Source organism: Camellia sinensis, chromosome 11 (assembly GCF_055761805.1).
Source record: "Camellia sinensis isolate YWXY chromosome 11, ASM5576180v1, whole genome shotgun sequence".
Taxonomy (NCBI): domain Eukaryota; kingdom Viridiplantae; phylum Streptophyta; class Magnoliopsida; order Ericales; family Theaceae; genus Camellia; species Camellia sinensis.
The window spans coordinates 8,256,968-8,274,574 of NC_138971.1; the positions used below are offsets into that span (position 1 = coordinate 8,256,968).

Genomic DNA, 17,607 nt, shown 5'->3' on the forward strand with positions numbered 1-17,607 from the left:
TTGTGACTCGAATCCGCTCCACCAGGGATGCTAACGACAAACCTTATCATTCGACTAAGCTACTCTTTTGAGTTCTTAATCTATTTTCATATCCAATTTTGTTAAATATTTTTTCTTCACTTTTTATGCATTATTGTACATTGTAAAGTATTTTGTTATAGAATTCTTCTTCTTCTTCACCTTCTTTTTTGATAAAATACAGAACTTTTACCATCGAGTTTTCTATTGCATAATATTATATGTACATTTTACATGGAGTATTATATTTTTCACAATATCTTAACTTCTTTTTAATAAAATATAGGTTCATTTTGTGTGTACTTTATAAGAAATATTTATTTAAATTAAATTATTATGTAATTTGTCTTTTTCGGTAGGATCTTACGATCCTCGATCCGATTCTACGATCCGATCCTATAAACACCTCTAACGATCCAACGTAGGATCCCGATTTTAACAACCTTGACTACCACCAATTTTTTGCCCTTTGAGCATTTGGTCTAAGAGTGCGTCGATATGAACAACATCCATTTGATTATTCCATTTCAAATGTTTCTTGTTAATTTCTATCGAAGCATTCTTGGTCACCTTCCACCTACACTAAAAAATGCCATAAAACATATCGAAAGAAGTGCATAGCTAGTACCAAATTATCACCCAAACAGATGCAATTTTCGCATAACACAATAGCAAATTAAAATATAATTCATTCCAAAAGATAACATTCAAATAATAATAATTAACTCATCAAATTTTTGTTTTATTAGCAAAAGAAAAAGATTATATTGATGTAAAGCAAATGAGTATATAATGGGTACATCGCAAGAACAAGAAGAAGAACATCAAATAACCCTTTCAGCCCCTCTCTATTTTCCAGGATCTATATTATAATTTGATTATCATTGAAAATTTATATTATAATCCCTCCAAATGTCAATAGCTATTCGTTCCCTTAATAATTCTCATTCCCTACATTCTCCAGATGAACATGATGTAGCCACGTTAATTTGCACTTGTGCTCTTCTAAGCTCTGTATCAACCTCCTCAATAAGACTTTCATTGGGATCAATACCCATGAGGTAGTTGTGCAAAATACAACATGCCAAAACAACATCTGCTAGAGTGTCAACATCATAATATGGCTCTATCCCACTTCCTAAAATTGAAAACCTTTTCTTTAGGACACGAAAGGCTCTTTCAATTGCATTTCACAAAATGCATGACAAAGGTTAAAAAGCTCTCGAGAATTTTTTGGCTGAAGAACACTATACTCCTTCAAATGGTAACGAGTACTTCTATATGGAGCAAGGAACCCAGTTTTTAGTTGAAATCCTGCATCTACTAAGTAATAATTCCCTAGGACCAACAAGCAATTAAATTATGTTAGTTTGAAATAAAACAAAAAAAGATTTATATTCATCAGCATATATACACATTCAGTGATCCCCATGAGGAACAATCAATTTATCCATTTCTCTTGTTAATGCATTATCTAATATTCTTGAGTCTGAAACAGATTCTTCCCATCCCGGAAGGATATATGTAAACTTTAAATCAAAAGAACATGCAGCCAAAGTATTTTGAGTGGGATAGCATTTTCGTCCTCAGTATCTTTGTGCATCCATATTCGACACTCTTACACAAAAATCTGTACCATCAATCGCACCAACACAATCCTGTAAAAAATTCATTATTTGCATCCAAACATATAATATCATACACTAATTGCATTCATGTAACTACCTTAAAATAAGGCCAATACTTTGGATTGTTTCTAATCTCTGGCGGGCACTCGAATCCATCAGGTTGCTTTAAAAAGATATCTTCCAATGATATAATAGCTTTAAGAACTTGATGAGAATGTTGACTAACAATCCCAAGTGATCGTTTATAAAAGAACTTGATTGTATGTTCCTCAAATTATTGCCAATTATATGAAGGAATTTCGCAACTTCTTCTACTTTACTTTGAGGATTGTCTCTAAGAAACTGAGTTCTTTTAAGCATGCTAACTAGTGTGGCAAAGGTATATTTGCTCATTCGTAACCGGCTACGACAATCTGCATCTTTCAAAGTCATTAACCGTTTGATTAGGACATATCTTTCATAATCTCCTTGTTCTAAAATTGACTTCCTTATATGATCACAACGATGAAGAATTGAGACAAGGCTGACAGCATATGAAGCATACATAGCTACACAAGTGGCTGCCCACTTTCTATACTTTTCCCATTACTCTTGATCATGAATCTACAATTTTTTAAAATAAAAAATCACATCCACTTGTTAATAATGTTTCCATGTTGCAATGATACATCAAAAAGTTCCCAGTTCAGAATTGAAATGATACATCAAAAAGTTCATAGACTAGGCAACACTGAAATGACAACCCATTTAGGTACAATGTTTCAAACCTGTTTTCCTAATCAACTAATTTAATGCACAATAGAGTCTACCCCTTTTAATTTAAATAATACTACAACAAATACTCTGTTTGAAGTTAACATGTACCAATCTTTTTCGACAGTCAGTTGATCCATCTTATCAAATTTTTGAGGAAGGACTTCTTACACGCACTGATAAAAGCAAGTGCAAATATCAAAGCTTTCTTGAAAAAGAGTAATATAACTTGACACAGAGAAAAAATGACCGAACACTCTTCAAATATTAGTTTATCTTCATACTCAACAAGCTAGTAAATAAGGACTCTACCATAAGAAAAATGGGTCTTATTGGTCATACATGGAACCTCATTATCAGATGTAGGGTCGTTTCCATCATACTCCACTTCTACTGTCCTACTATACTCATATCACCCAAAACTAATTTAATCCAATGCAACAGACCAGCCAAAAGGTTACGTTTCAAATAAACGTTCAATCAAACATTTCACGAGAATGAAAGGTCTAATTCATAAAGCTTGAAATCATGAAAAAACACAAAACAAAAGGAAGTGAAATAAACCAAATAGGCACATATCTATAGACTATAACAAGCAAATTATCATAACAAACAAACATATAAACAGATAAAATAAAACAAACAGAAAATGTAAATCCAATTTAATCTCATTAAAGTCATGCAAAGTGAAAAGAAGATATTAAATCATCATACTAATTAGAAAACAAAAAAGGTTTTTGCCATTTCACTTCAATGCAAAATTGCAAAGTAGTTTGAACATAGATAAACAAATCCATGTATCTATTTTTTTTTTTTTTTTGATAAATCAAATCCATGCATCTATAATCTCTAATTCATAATAAAACATATATAGATGTGTATATGTATGGAAGTTTCAATACAAATCTGAGTTTAATGAGAGGGGTAGAGAAAACGAAAGAGGGGCACAAATACCTGATCAAAATTTTCGGGCAATGAATCTTAAATCGAGTTCAGTGATTGAAAATTACCAATTGAAGCAAATGATAATCCCCGATTGGAATGGTTTGCTGAATGACGCTGCGAATCAGAGATTGCTAACCAGAGTTAGTTCTGCAATTTCACTTCGAAGCAAAATTGCAAAGCAGCTTGAACATAAACAAATCCATAGAAATCAATAAAGATCTGAGTTTGATGAGAACGTAAGAGAAAACAAAAGGACACAAATACCTGATCAAAATTTCCAAGCAATGAATCTTCAATCGAGTTTAGTGATTGAAGATTACCAATTGACGTAAATGATAATCCCTGATTGGAAGGGTTTGCTGAATGATGCTGCGAATCAAAGTTAGCTACTAGAGTTAGATTCTTCAAAACTCGTAGGTGGTTGTTGTTTGAAGCTACTCATGAATGGTCTCTTGTGAGAAGCCAGGAACAATGAAACTCTCTCTCTCCGATAAATTTTTCCTCCTAGTTTTCCCGGGTCTTTTCTCACAGATATAAAGGAATTGATGTTCTAGAAGGTCCTCCTATTTCTTAATTCATTTCCCTCTCCCTTTCCTTTCCCATATGTTTTCCATTATAACCAAACAAAAATAGGAACCCCCAACTAAACACAGCGTTAACTTCATCCGCTATTAAACCCTATAACACAACTCATTCCCACCTCAGCTCTTTTCTCTACTGCATCCCCCTCCACCCTCATACCATGATCTAATATCTTCAATCTCTCCTTTCTGACCTCTTTTCACTCTACTTCATAAAACCATTATTTGCTCCCTCAGCCCCAATTTACCCCTAACCCTCCACCATTTTGGGTTCCCCCATCACACAAATTTACATATGCATATGTATTATAAAAGAGGTAAATGTACACATAATATGTGTGTATATGTGTTGTAGGTAACTTTATGATTGGAGAAAGAATAAAGAATAAGACGGAGAAAAAACATAAAAAGTTGAGGCAAGAGAAGAAAGGAAATTATTCATTGCTAATAATAAAATTAGAAATCACACAAACCCACAAGTTTCAAAATGTAACTCATGAGGTTTTTTAGTTTTTTATTCCAAAAGAACAAGCATTCGCTCCACTTCCCTCTTCAAGCTCACCCTTCTATTCTAGAATGAAGAACTTCAATTTCTTACACCCTAAAACCGATGCTTAATGGCCTATCCAGTTGCTGTTTGGGTCAAGCATTCATTAACCAGTCCCAACAACCAAAAACAAGGTTTAAAAAACCAAACAGAAATTAACTTTATTGTGATATAACAAATGGAAGAAACGCATTACTTCAACTAATGATCTAATGATGAAATGGTCAAAAAGTACATTAGTCTTCAATGTTTTATAAAAAAAAGAAAAAGAAAAAGAAATAGTTATCGAAAAGGTCCCTCCGCAACCAAAGCCAAAACCAAAGCCAAAGAAGAATTAGCTGTAGACTAGAAAAGATAGAAAACTTGATGAGAACACATACAACCAACAGTATACATTTTCTCTACAATACTTTTCCACTCAAGTATATATCATTACAATACCAGGAAGCAAAATGCCTTCAATTTGTTTCCACACCATGTGCAAACAAAGCTGATACACCAATGACCAAACTACCTGAAAAAGGGGGGGTGGGGGGGGGGGGGGGGGGGGGGAGATGAAGAATAAAAAATCAATAAATTTTCTTCAAATCAGCAGTAAAAAAAATAAGTAAATCCATCAATTTTTTTCCTCTCCTTGCCATTGTGGGTTAACAATTGCCAAAATAACACAACCCACGATCACCCATCATAAATCAACTAATATACTTGCACCAATTAGCGGTGTTTTTTCTATCCAGTCATGAAACTATCAAAATTGTGCACACTTTGTTTTGTTTAAGATGCCATCAGAGGAATACAAGACACTCCAACTACATTCAAGTCACATCTCTATGCACGTGCATGTGTTTGTGTGTGTGAGAGAGAGAAGAGGATACAGTATTGATAGGACCAACACTCAACGATGTATCCTGGATATTGATGGGGAAAAAAGGGACAAATAATCTATTAAGAGATCATAAAATTTATTAAAACAACTATAAAAAACTAGCTACAACACATGGCATATAGCTCTCACTTTTTGAACAAAGAGCCCCATACTATGACATCAATGTCTAAGTTGAACAAAAGTTCTGCAACCACCAAGGACAAGGAGTTCCTCATCCAGTGAAGCTTTTAGAAAGCACAGCCAGATTCACAATAATTCACTCAGCAGTGCCCGGAGAAGAATGAACCTTCAGTAATCTTTACCACCAATCTCAAAAGGTCTTTAAAGTGATCTCAATCATAGTTGCAAATCGAGAACTATGTTGTGAGTCAAAATCCTAATTTTGTGAATCGTGAATCAAATCAAATAGAAAGATTCGGCAAAAACTGTAAAAAATGATGTCAAACAAATCGTATATCCAAATAAAATAAAATAATTGATTTTAGCACATGTTATACAATAGTTATAGTATAATAAAATTATTACACTGCCTAATTGGGAATATGTAACCTTCATAACAGGAGATTTGGGTTCAGATCCCACCAACCATGACATTTAGTCCTCTTTGAAATGTCAAAGGATAAAATTCAACAATTCTCTAAAACTCTCTTATAAGTGACTATGAATATATTTAGGGTAAATTTCATTGACATGACCTCCCTTGAGGTTTGCAGCCATTACAAGTTACAACAACCTCCACTAATTTGATGAAATTGCACCAACCTTCTTTAAAAAATTTATTCACATTACATATTCACCCATGCCGTTAAAGAGCCGTTTATGAAGTAATAGTTTTTGCTGAAGTCACTGTAAAAATAATATAAAATACATTACCGCTCTTAAAAGATATTAAGGTGAAAAGTCAACTATATCTCTCACAAAACCTACTTTTCTCTCTCCTTTCCCTTTCCTGAAAACCAATTCAGTCCGACCTCCCTTACTCCGGTTACCATCCTCACAGCCTTCCTATGTTACACGGACTCGGGTGCGGGTATCGGGTGCTGGTGCGTATCTAAGGGTCAGACACTTCAAAATTAAAAATGAAGGATACGTGGATACGGATCCAAATTTGGATACGGATACGGGGGTACGTCAAATAATTATTTCTTAAATATATATTTTTTTATAAACATGAGTTAAAAAGTTGATCAAATAATTTTTTTATATATAGTTTATAGACCAAACATATAAATTAACTACATAACAACCTTTGTTGACTAAAATTTTAATAGGCCTAAAGTTTTACTTATTTGCCTCAGCCCAATTGTTTTTAAATTTTTTTTTTTTATAAAAAGAATAAAATAGAAATATGAAATATAATAAATAAATAATAAATAAAGAATAAGAGAGAGAGAGAGACGGGCAAATCAAAAGCAGATCTGGATTAGAAGAGAAAGGCAGATCTGGAATAGAAGAGAAAGGCAGCGAACGAGAGAGAGAGAGAGAGAGAAAGAGAGAGAGAGAGAGAGAGAGACGTGGTAGAGAAAGAGAGAGGGGGTTACAGTCGTGCTCGTTGAAGACGAAGACGAAGACGAAGACGAAGTAGGCCCTTTCGAAGACAAAGACGAAGGGTGCGAGCAGGGGGATCGAAGTCGGCGACAGAGGGATCGATGTCTTGCCCTTTCGAAGTCGGCGATAGGTTCTCTCCTTACTCTCTTCTCTTTCGTTTCTTCTCCCGTATCCATTTGTACAGAGCCGTATCCCGCACACCCGTACCCGTGTCGTGTCGTGCCGACACGAGTACCTCCCAAAAAACGAAGAGTCCGTGTAACGTAGCAGCCTTCTAATCTTCCTCTTTCCTCTTTGCGAAGGAACTGAGTTCGGCATCAGTTACTCCTATCTTCGCACAATCTCTCTCTCCTCTGTCTTGTGTCTCTCCAAAACCACCATTTTCCACACCAATCTCCTAATCATAAAAGTATAATCCACCATTGGGACACCACTGACCCGTTCATCACTTTGATTTACCAAATGAGTGAGGTTCCATTGCTTGACCAACACCCTGATATATTAGGTGAATAGGATTAGTGCTATAAGAACATTCTTTTCAACATGAAAGCCCACATTTTGTGTAAAATAAAGTAATGTATGTCCCTTTGATTTAAATCACTTGTTTCGTCACTTGAATCTAGGTCTAGTCATTCTTATGTATTGGACATTAAAGTGCCCAATTGACTTATGGTGGACAAGTACACAACGTAAAAAGTTAGACTGGTTAGACAGTAAATTTATATTTACGTCATTGTTGCTTATGGACATGGGTTGGTGGAGGGGTTGCATTATGCTATTATGACACAAGTTCCATTATTATTGATAATTAACTCTTTAAAACCTAGAGTACAGTCACAATTATTCAGTGGAGTTAATTGTAAGCAATTGGTTGTCTTTATCCTTATGATGAGATAAGGAGTGGAGAAACTAATTGGAGCTAGATTTTAAAGAGGCCCAATCCAAAGCCTAATAGAGAAAAGGCCAGGTGTTTATATAAGGCATAGGGTATATACACACATTGTCTTCTACTATATTGATTGTAGAGAGAGAAAGAGGATCCAATCATCCTCTCTTTGCTTAAATTCCCGTCTTCGAGGAGAACAAGGATATTCAATCGTTCTTCTCATCCATATTCAAGTGAATTAGAAAATCAAGTCCACAATTTTTGAAGATAGTGCAAGCCTTCATCTTCTAATCTCAAGTTAATTCTATCTTGTGATTTGACTTGCAACCAGAACCACAAAGGGATCCTTTTGATCTACTCTCCATCTAGAATATTACAAATATATGAGATAAGAAATGAATTTAAAGGTTTTGTATGATTTATGAAACCAACATAGGCAGCAGTGGCAGTAAAGATGAAGGTTGTCCATAATGGGTGAGCGAGATGAGAGGGAATATAGAGAGAGGTAGCGAGACAAAGATTGTGGTGGCTAATGATCATCGCGGGACAAGTGGTGGCGATCGTGGTTAGTGTTGGTGGTCATAGTACATGATGTGGCAGCAAATGCATAGAGAGAGATTGAATAGAGTGTGTGTGTGTGTGGCCCATGTGGGTTTTGTTTTGATACACCATGGATGGCTAGTTATATACTTTGGCAGCCATGAAAGTTGGCTGTTAGCAAAGAGAATGTGAGGAGCAGTGTATAGTAGAGTATGTTGGTCTTGATTCATATAACTATAATTCCTATAAGTTGCAAAGGCCATCCAGTGGGTTATGTTCAAGCAAGTGATATGGTATACAGGTATGCAATAGTGAAGAAGAACATTGAAAATAGAGTAGAGAGAGGAAGAATTGGTTGAGAGATAAAGGAAAGATTTTGTTAAAGCAGTCAATGGGTGGTATGGATTTTAAAAGCATCTCCATGGGGGAAGTGGAGCAGCTGAAGAGGCATTTTGTGGAAGACGAAGCCCCAAAGGATCTCAATGAGAATAAAGCTCCGTGGCTTGATGGCATAACTAAGGGTTTTGGTTTTCAAAAATTGTTGGGGTGATGAGGGAGTAGGAGGTGACAGGTATGGTGAACTAATTTTACAAGCATGCCACGTTCAAGAAGAGTGTGAACGCATGTTTTAAAGCATCAATCCCCGAGGTGGATGATATCAGAGATTTTAGCCCTTGTAGTTTGCTTGGTGTGTATACAAGTTGTTGGCAAAATGTTTTGCTACTCAATTGAAGGAGCTGTTGAAGATTCTCAAAACGTTCTCATAGAGGGGCAACTGATTTTGGATACAATTCTTATGGAAAGAGTGAGCTAAACATTGAAAAGACCTATAATCATATCAATTGGGACTTCCTCCTATATTTGGCAGGGAGTATGAGCTTCAGAAGCAAATGAAAGAAGTGGATTTCCTTTCTATATCTCTAGAGTTCGGTTGTCAGATGGTGAATGGATCACTTGCAGGCCTTTTTAAGACCTCAAGGAGATTGAGGCAAGCGGATCTTTTATCACCCTTGTTTTTCATTTTGGTCATGGAGGCATTGGGTCAGATGATTAGCAGGGCAGTTGCGAGGGGGCTTTTGGAGAGCTTTAGGGTGCGTTTGTTGGAAAATGCTCTGATGGTGGTCTCTGATCTATTAAATGCCAATTGTATAGTGATTTTATTGTGCGGCAGATACTCTACGGTGTGTCCTTTTGTGTTTTGACTTTTGAGATGGTTTAAGTTTGAGTTAATTCCAATGGGATACGTAACACACATTGAGGATTTTGGTTTCCATTCTTGGTTGTAAGATAAGTGCTTTTCCAATATCATATCTTCATTTACCTTTGAGATCACCGTTTAAGGCTAAGGCAGGTTAGGATGGGGTTGTGGAGCAATTTCAGAGACTGGAACTCTGAAATCAACATATCAATTGAAAGCAACATTTGAGTTAATGAAATAAATTTTGTATAATGATGGGTTATAAATACTAACTACAAGAGAAATGGTTTGACAGAACAGAACTGATGTTAAGTTTTTTGCTAAATTACTAGTTAGATTTTAATAAGTCTAAATGCTCTTACGTCTATGCTACTTTTCTTTCTTTTGCAATAAAATAGGATCTGCCGGAAAGGCAACAAAAGGGACTATGTCGGAAATATGAAACACTAAGCATTATAGGTTGGGCCAGGGTCTCACATATTACAGCAGGGTCCATTCAGGTCCCCTGACCATATTTGACCGATTTGCCATCCACAGACAAAATTGCAGCTGCAAAACTCATACTTAAAGTGATATCAAAGAATCTGGATAGCTTGAAGCTGAAGGTATCAGCATAAATAGCTTGTATTTTAACTGTCATTCTTGTCACCAGAAAACTGTCTAATACAGGAAGGTGGCCAAAGGCATGCAGGAAACACTCACATAAATTATCTATACACTATCACACTTGATTCTTCTCTTCCCTGCATTCAATAATGGTTAACTGCAACTGGCTACAGTGGTAATCACAACAACAAAGTGAAAAACAAAGGAATAAGCAATGTTGAAAAGGAACACCTCTATATTTTTCGCCTTTGTAGTGAAAATAGGAGATCATTTTATCGATTTAAACTTAAACTGAAACAAGTAAGGATAGTAGCTTTCTATTTGGTTCACCCAGGTGACCATGGGCTTGAATGGCAACAGTTGTGCTTAATACAAGAAATTGACAAACAACTCAGTTCAGCTGGCAGTTTATCTCCAAAAAAACAAGGAACTCATAAAAATAAAAGAACTACATTGCAGCCCAAAGATGTACCAAGCTATATATAAAATCTCCATAACTATTTGTCTCTTTGTTACATGAGGTGAACATTCCATAACAAACTTATCAAAATTCCATATTACAATTCGTCATATGTCAGCCTTCTGCAGCCTAATTGGTTCCACCTCAGAAAAATGACTCTACAATCCTTGTGATATTAGTATTTATAATTGGTTCCATTACAATGTTCCCCAAAAATTTGACTCTGCATAACTTGAACAGCCAAAACTTTCTTAAATTACCCAAACCACATCAAAATGCACTACTAATCAATATGCTAAATACCCATATGATATAATATAATAGAGAAAGAAATTAGACAAAAACACATACCATTTGATGAGCCAGCCAAACAGGAAGTGCTGCATGATAGGAACTTTGTCCAAGACTTCAGCTTTGTACATCTTAAGCATGCCACTATTCACCTTGTTCCAATTGGGCACGCCGCTGATATCATCCAACATGGGCGAATGCTCCGCAAGCACACCCTTCTTGACCTTCTTCACAAACGCAATGCACGAAAGATAAAGGTACTCATTGGAGAAATTCTCGAGTATGTCATCATTATGAATGGACTTAGGTTTCATATACTTATGATCAATCAACTGCGCCGACCCGAAAATAAACGGCAAAAAGTGATAATCATCCAAACCCCAAACACCATGAGAGCCAGCAGGCTCAAGACAATAAACCAACTGCAATTTCCTCATCAATTCAAGGTATTTCACAAAAACCCTAGCCACAGCAGCTTGATAATCCTCTTCCTTGATCAAGCCCAACAAAGCGAGGCAATACAACCAGGCCGCAAAATTAGTTTCGTGGCCAGTACCATAATCAATCCGGCTGGAATTCCCAAAACTATCGGTGAAGTAAGAGACAATCTCGACAGTAGCAGATTGTAGATCCTCGGTAAGAAAATCGATCATGAAGGATTCAGCATTTTCCGTCATACGAGAGTGCCAAGTTCGATACGAGTAGTTTCCATACCGCGATGATTGAGCAACCGGAGGGATTTCATCGACGAAGCGGATTAGGGTTTGGAGGATAGAGACGATGGAGGAGACAGTGGGGGAGAGGTGGCAGGGGTCGGAGATCTTGCGGCGGCGGATGGAGTGGCTGAGGGCGGCGACGAAGCCGAGGAAGTGTTTGCCGGAGTCGGAGTCGTGGAAGTGGAGAAGATCGGCAGGGGAGTGGATGCGTTTGATGGGGATTTGGAAGTGGTAGGGAGGAGAGACGGTGGGGGCTTGGAGGGGTTGAGGGACGGGGGCGAGGATGATGGATTGTTGGGGGGTGTGGTTTGGGGGCAGGTTGAGGGCGGGGGCGCGGATGGGGAGGTAGGAGGGGGGAGGAGAGGAGTCGGACCAGGAGGGTGCTGGGGAGTAGGTGGTGGTGGTGGGGCTGCCGCAGTTGATGCAGCATGTGGTGGTGGTGGGGTGGTGGTGTTCTCCGATGGTGGTGGTGGTGAGGGGAGGATTTTGTGGGGATTTTGGAGAGGAGGGATGTTCTTCTGGTGGAGGAAGGGAATCCATTAGTAATGGTTGTTGGGTTGTGGGGGAAGTGAGTGGATGAAGTGAAGATCAGTGGTTAATTTTGGGGGGATTGTGAGAGAGAGTATGTATGAAATGCACTGGAATGCTTCAAGAGTCTTCTTTGAACAGATCTATTAGTATTACCTATTGGATGATATATATTCCCTTTTTTTATTTAGAATGCTTCAAGAGTCTTCTTTGAACAGATCTATCAGTATTACCTATGGCATGATATATGATGATACAGTTTCTTCCGGTGAATGGATCGGACTGGTTCAAGCTCCTTAAGCTTACGTTTAAATGATCAAGCCCTGTTGGATAAACTGCAAATAAATTCAACGGGGAACTGGGTAGTCCCCCAGTGAACCCTTCGGCGGGCAAGTTAGGAAGAGAAGTAGCGTGCAGAGGGAGAGATTTGAGATAGCAAAACTTAACATTCTCCTTGTCTTCAACGTTTGCTTATATTCTTTGGTAATCATTTCACTATCCCTTCCGACCTGCCCTCCTCGCCGAAAGTCTATGCTATAACTTACCTTGTTCAGGGTAAGGTGGTGCTGTTCCGACGGAGAGGTGTTGTCGTAATAAATGCTGTGACGAGCTGCATCAATGGTGATGTGCAGTGACAATAACTTTGCAGATCTTTGTCTGCTGATGTGGCTTGTCATTTGCCTGCCATGTGTCTGAATGTCATTGGCTCTTTGTGCCATGTTGGATTCCAGCTGTTCTGGACTCCACCAGCTGGGTTATGTACTGGGCTCCAAGTAATGGGCTTGTATTGTTTATAGTGGGCTATAGCCTTTATGGGGCCTTTATGGGCTTAGCCACGTCAGTAGTCTCTCATTCTCAAGTGCAGCTTTAGTCCAACAAAAGGAATACTAATGAAGGGAATGAGGATGTCAGGGAATGACAGGATGGGGATTGACGGGCAGAGGTGACCGAGGGGGTGGATCGACCGTGAGGTGGACCGACCGCGAAGGGTGGCCGAGTGGGAGGAGCGACCACGAGGAGGGCCGACCGCGAGGGTTGGCCGAGTGAGAGGGCCGATCGCGAGGAGGGCCGACCGCGAGGTGGACCGGCCACGAAGGATGGCCGAGTGGAAGGGATGACCACGATGAGGGCTGACCGCGAGGGTTGGCCGAGTGGGAGGACCGACCACGAGGAGGGCCGACCGCAACAGGTAAGGTGGCGGGCGCGCGGGGCTCAAAAGGTGGCGTGTCACGTGGTGATTTGAAGTGGAAAAGACAGGGTAAGGGGAGGGGACAGTGGATCGTGGTCGTACAAGTGGCAACATCTCGCGGGGGAGGGGAGATGAGGCGTTAGATCAGAAATGAAACGATAAGTCATTATGGGTGTTGAAAAGACAGTTTTGGCGGATGATTTGAAAAGTTTTCAAACTGGCGAAAATTAATTGGGATCCTTGGAATACGAGCAAACTGTGGGCTTTTGACATTATTCGATTCACCTACTTGTTTACGAAAAATCAAAATATTCCAAGTGTGAATTCTTTTGTTGCTCACGATACACCTCCTCAAGCCCACGTCCAACTGATCAAGCCCTGCCGGATAACCTGCAAACAAGTTCAACGGGGAACTGGGTAGTCCCCCAGTGAACCCTCCGACGAGCAAGTTAGGAAGAGAAGTAGCGTATAGAGGGAGAGATTTGAGATAGCAAAACTTAACATTCTCCTTGTCTTCAACGTTTGTTCATATCCTTTGGTAATCATTTCGCTATCCCTTCCGACCTGCCCTTCTTGCCGAAAGTCTATGCTGTAACTTACCTTGTTCAGGGTAAGGTGGTGTTGTTCCGACGGAGAGGTATTGTCGTAATAAATGTTGTGACGGGCTGCATTAATGGTGATGTGCAGTGGCAATAACTTTGCAGATCTTTGTCTGCTGATGTGGCTTGTCCTTTGCCTGCCATGTGTCTGAATGTCATTGGCTTTTTATGCCATGTTGGATTCCAGCTGTTCTGGACTCCACCAGCTGAGTTATGTACTGGGCTCCAAGTGATGGACTTGGGTTATTTATAGTGGGCTATGGCCTTTATGGTGCCTTTATGGGCTTAGCCACGTCAATATATATTCCTTTTATTTATTTATTTATTTTTATATTTATAATGCATCTTTCTTATATCATTCATTTGAGGATTTTTATTAATAAATCTTATTTAGAAGTATTTTAATTCAAGAAGTTCGTAAATGAATTTTTTAACCCACTTAGTCTCATGTATTTATAGTTTTATTTTATAAAGTCTTTTTTCTTAATTTACACTATTTTGTTAGATTCTTATACCTTTATATTTTAATGTTAATTTTTAATGTTGAGGAAGGAGAGAGAAGGGAAATGACCAAGGCATAGGAAATTCTATACACAAATTGAATAATATTGATGTTTTTATTTTATATTATTATATAATGTGAATATATTTTGAATTGACAACACATTAAAAATAATGTGAATATTATCTCTCATTAATGTGAATATATTTTTAATTGACAGCACATTAAAAATAATGTGAACATTATCTCTTATCTGATGTAAATGTTTACAACACCTTTTCAAAAAATTCTCTCTCATCTAATGTAATGATGTGAACGTTCACAACATGTGAACATTTTTATTTTTAATTGACAACACATTAAAAATAACGTTTATTATATTTTTCATTGACAACACATTTTTATTCCCAACATATAGTGATGTGAACTTTCTTAACATGTAAACATTCTCTTTTATCTAATGCAGTGATGTAAACGTTCGCATTCTTATGTTTTAGTTTGAATATTCACATTATGTAATTGACAACGCAATGATAAAAATTCATTTCAAGTTAAGGCTTGTGGTTGTGTAATTTAATTCAATATTGATATAAACCTTAACATCACCTTTATCACAACGTCATATGACGTGAACATTCACATTCACATTCACATCATCAATAAAGAACCATGTTTAATTTTTTATGTGTAGTATATATCAATATTAAATGGTAGTGTGTAGTTAATGCATTTTTTTGAGTGAAGATATAGTGACAATTAACATTAATGGAGGCATGAGAGATTTAGGGTATTTTAGTTTTTTTATCTCAAATAAGACCTAATGAAATAGGGTGATTCTACTTACACCACTCTTTTACCTCCTTACACCCTCCATCTCATTACACCACTTAAAAAAAAATTAAATTCTCATTACACCTACTATATTACCAAAACAAACCCTATGATAAAAAACTCTTCAAAACCCATCTCTTTACACCCGTACTTTGTGCTAGGCCTGTTCGGTAGTACAATGCTAAACAATTTGAATTACTCTAGTTCAATGTTACCGGATAAAATTTTGTTTCTCAGTATTATGTTACCATTCAATTGGATAATTTCAGTTCGCTTCCCAACAAAACCAATAGAGTCCACATTGAAGTGCCTGTTTGGTCACACAATGCGAAACAATTTACAAAAATCCGGTGCTATAACGCTGGAATAAATTGTTTGTTCTAGCCTTTTGTTGCTATACATTTACAGAGCCACTTCCTTCCAAATAATGTAGTAATAATTTGTGCTGAGCCTCTTCAATAATAAAATGCTAGTGAATTTTAATTACTCCAATATTATGTTGCTGGAAAAAATAGATTTGTCTAGCGTTCTGTCGCTATACAGTTACAGAGCCACTTTGTTCCAAATGATAATTTGGGCTTGTTCGGTAATTTGATATCAGACTTATAGAGCTTGTTTGGTTTGTTTTTGGGAGAGTTGTTTTTGAAAAAAAAATTGGAGAGAGAGTTTAGAAATTTTTTTGGTTTGTTTGGTTGTATATTTTGGGAGAGTTGTTTTTTTGGGAGTTTGGGATGATTTGATATTTTTGGAGAATTTGAGTAGATGTGTGTGAGAGAAAAAGTGATTGAGAAGGAGAGAGGAGAGAGAAAAAGTGATTGATTGATGTGTAAGAGAGAGAAAGTGATTTTGGAAATTTTTTGAGAAAAACTCAAACCAAACAATTTTTAGAAATTTTTTTTTTTCTAAAACTCATCTCCCAATTGCAAACCAAACATACCCATATTTTTTGTTCGGTAATTTACCGAAAATGTATCTTTTATTCGACCATTTGATACCAGACTTATATTTTTTGTTCGGCACTGTGATGTCCGACTATGTTATTTTGTTCGATTTCGAAACACCGAACAAAAGTCGCAGACCAACCCAGAAAATCAAAACAAAAACCTACCAAACTAATAAAAAAAAAACTCACCATTTCACTTTTTTGATGGTTTTTCACTACCGTTTCTTCATCCATTGCTTTTTTTGATGATCAAAACACTATGATTATCACTTTTTCAAAAGAGATGCGTAAGAGAAAAGAAAAGTTGAGAAAGAAAAAATAGGGATTGAAGATCAAAGGGGGTAAGAAGATAATCAAATATACTTCTAGTATTTTGTCCTTTTAAGTAATTTCACACATGGATAAATTTTGGAAGAAAAAAACAATCTCATATAGAGGGTGTAAGGAGGTAAAAGAGTTGTGTAAGTAGAATCACCCAATGAAATAGTCAAAAAGAATATAGGTTAAATGGAATAAAACTCTTAAAAAGGGAATTTATCAAAAAAAACTCCCTTGATTTGAATTTATACTACTTTTTTGATTTTTTTTTTTGGAGAAATTATTAAAAAAAATTCAAAATTTGAGTCTTGTAATAAAATAAAATTTAAAATTTTAATTTTGCCAGAATAAATTCTAAACTTTATTTATTTTCAATCTAAATCATCGAATTATTTTCATTAAGTAAAATCGATTAAAAAAAAAAAGAAGGTATGTTAATCATTATAAGATTAACATCAAGTTTAATAAAAAAATATATGAATACTTACATCAAATTTAATGATTAAAATATTATTTTTTTTCTATTTTACTTAACAAAAATAGATAAATAGTTTAAATAAAAAATAAAAACAAATTAGAATTTAAATAGATAAAATTAAAAATTCAAGATTTATTTTGTTATAAAACCCAAAAATTAGAGTTTTTTTTTTTTTAATGTAATTGTCTTTTTTTTTTTAAACAATAAATGAATCCTCCATAATAAATAAATAAATAAATAAATAAGAAGACAAGAAAAAGAGAGACACGACACTTTTCTTTTTGGTGAAATTTAAAAAAATTGTAATAAAATAAATTTTAAATTTTTATTTTTACCAATTTAAATTTTAATCTTTTAATTTATTTTTAGTTTAAATTATTTATCTATTTTCGTTAAGTGAAAATGAGAAATATATATATATATATATATTTTAATCATTAAACTCAATTGAAAATAATACTATATTAGACACTTTTTTATATATCTACATTATGACAAATATTCTTTGTAAACCAGTTTTACTTAAATAGTTTATGTGAGACCATGAAATATCCTCTCACATAGATGTGGTAGAGATCCAACGAAGAGAAAAGCTTCACCCCTGTAGATCTGCAAT

General features: G+C 36.2%; 1 protein-coding gene across 8 annotated transcripts; it reads right to left on the reverse strand.

Annotated features, from left to right (window-relative positions):
* Nucleotides 1–752: 752 nt before the first annotated feature.
* Nucleotides 753–12,280, reverse strand: LOC114256105 (uncharacterized). Of its 8 annotated transcripts, none has more exons than XR_014343488.1 (4): nt 10,948–12,264; nt 3,609–3,713; nt 3,410–3,458; nt 753–2,249 (listed from the first exon to the last, which is right to left on the reverse strand). XR_014343488.1 is itself a non-coding variant. In XM_028195683.2 (3 exons), the coding sequence occupies exons 1-2, from the start codon at nt 12,141–12,143 to the stop codon at nt 3,647–3,649; spliced, it is 1,263 nt and encodes a 420-aa protein (XP_028051484.2). In that variant the 5' UTR covers nt 12,144–12,264; the 3' UTR covers nt 753–3,458; nt 3,609–3,646. The 8 variants fall into 8 exon arrangements, 3 of the variants coding, with proteins under 3 accessions (XP_028051484.2, XP_082749658.1, XP_082749660.1); XR_014343486.1 differs by having other exon boundaries at nt 753–1,356; nt 3,354–3,458; XR_014343485.1 differs by having other exon boundaries at nt 3,354–3,458.
* Nucleotides 12,281–17,607: the final 5,327 nt, after the last annotated feature.

What these genes read in the sequence shown, in the direction of transcription:
- LOC114256105 (XM_028195683.2), bottom strand. Translation starts at nt 12,143, where the DNA reads ATGGATTCCCTTCCTCCACCAGAAGAACATCCCTCCTCTCCAAAATCC. An exon ending in TTTGGCTGGCTCATCAAATG is followed by an intron (nt 3,714 to 10,947) that starts GTATGTGTTTTT and finishes TTTGATTCGCAG; the next exon opens with CATCATTCAGCAAACCCTTC.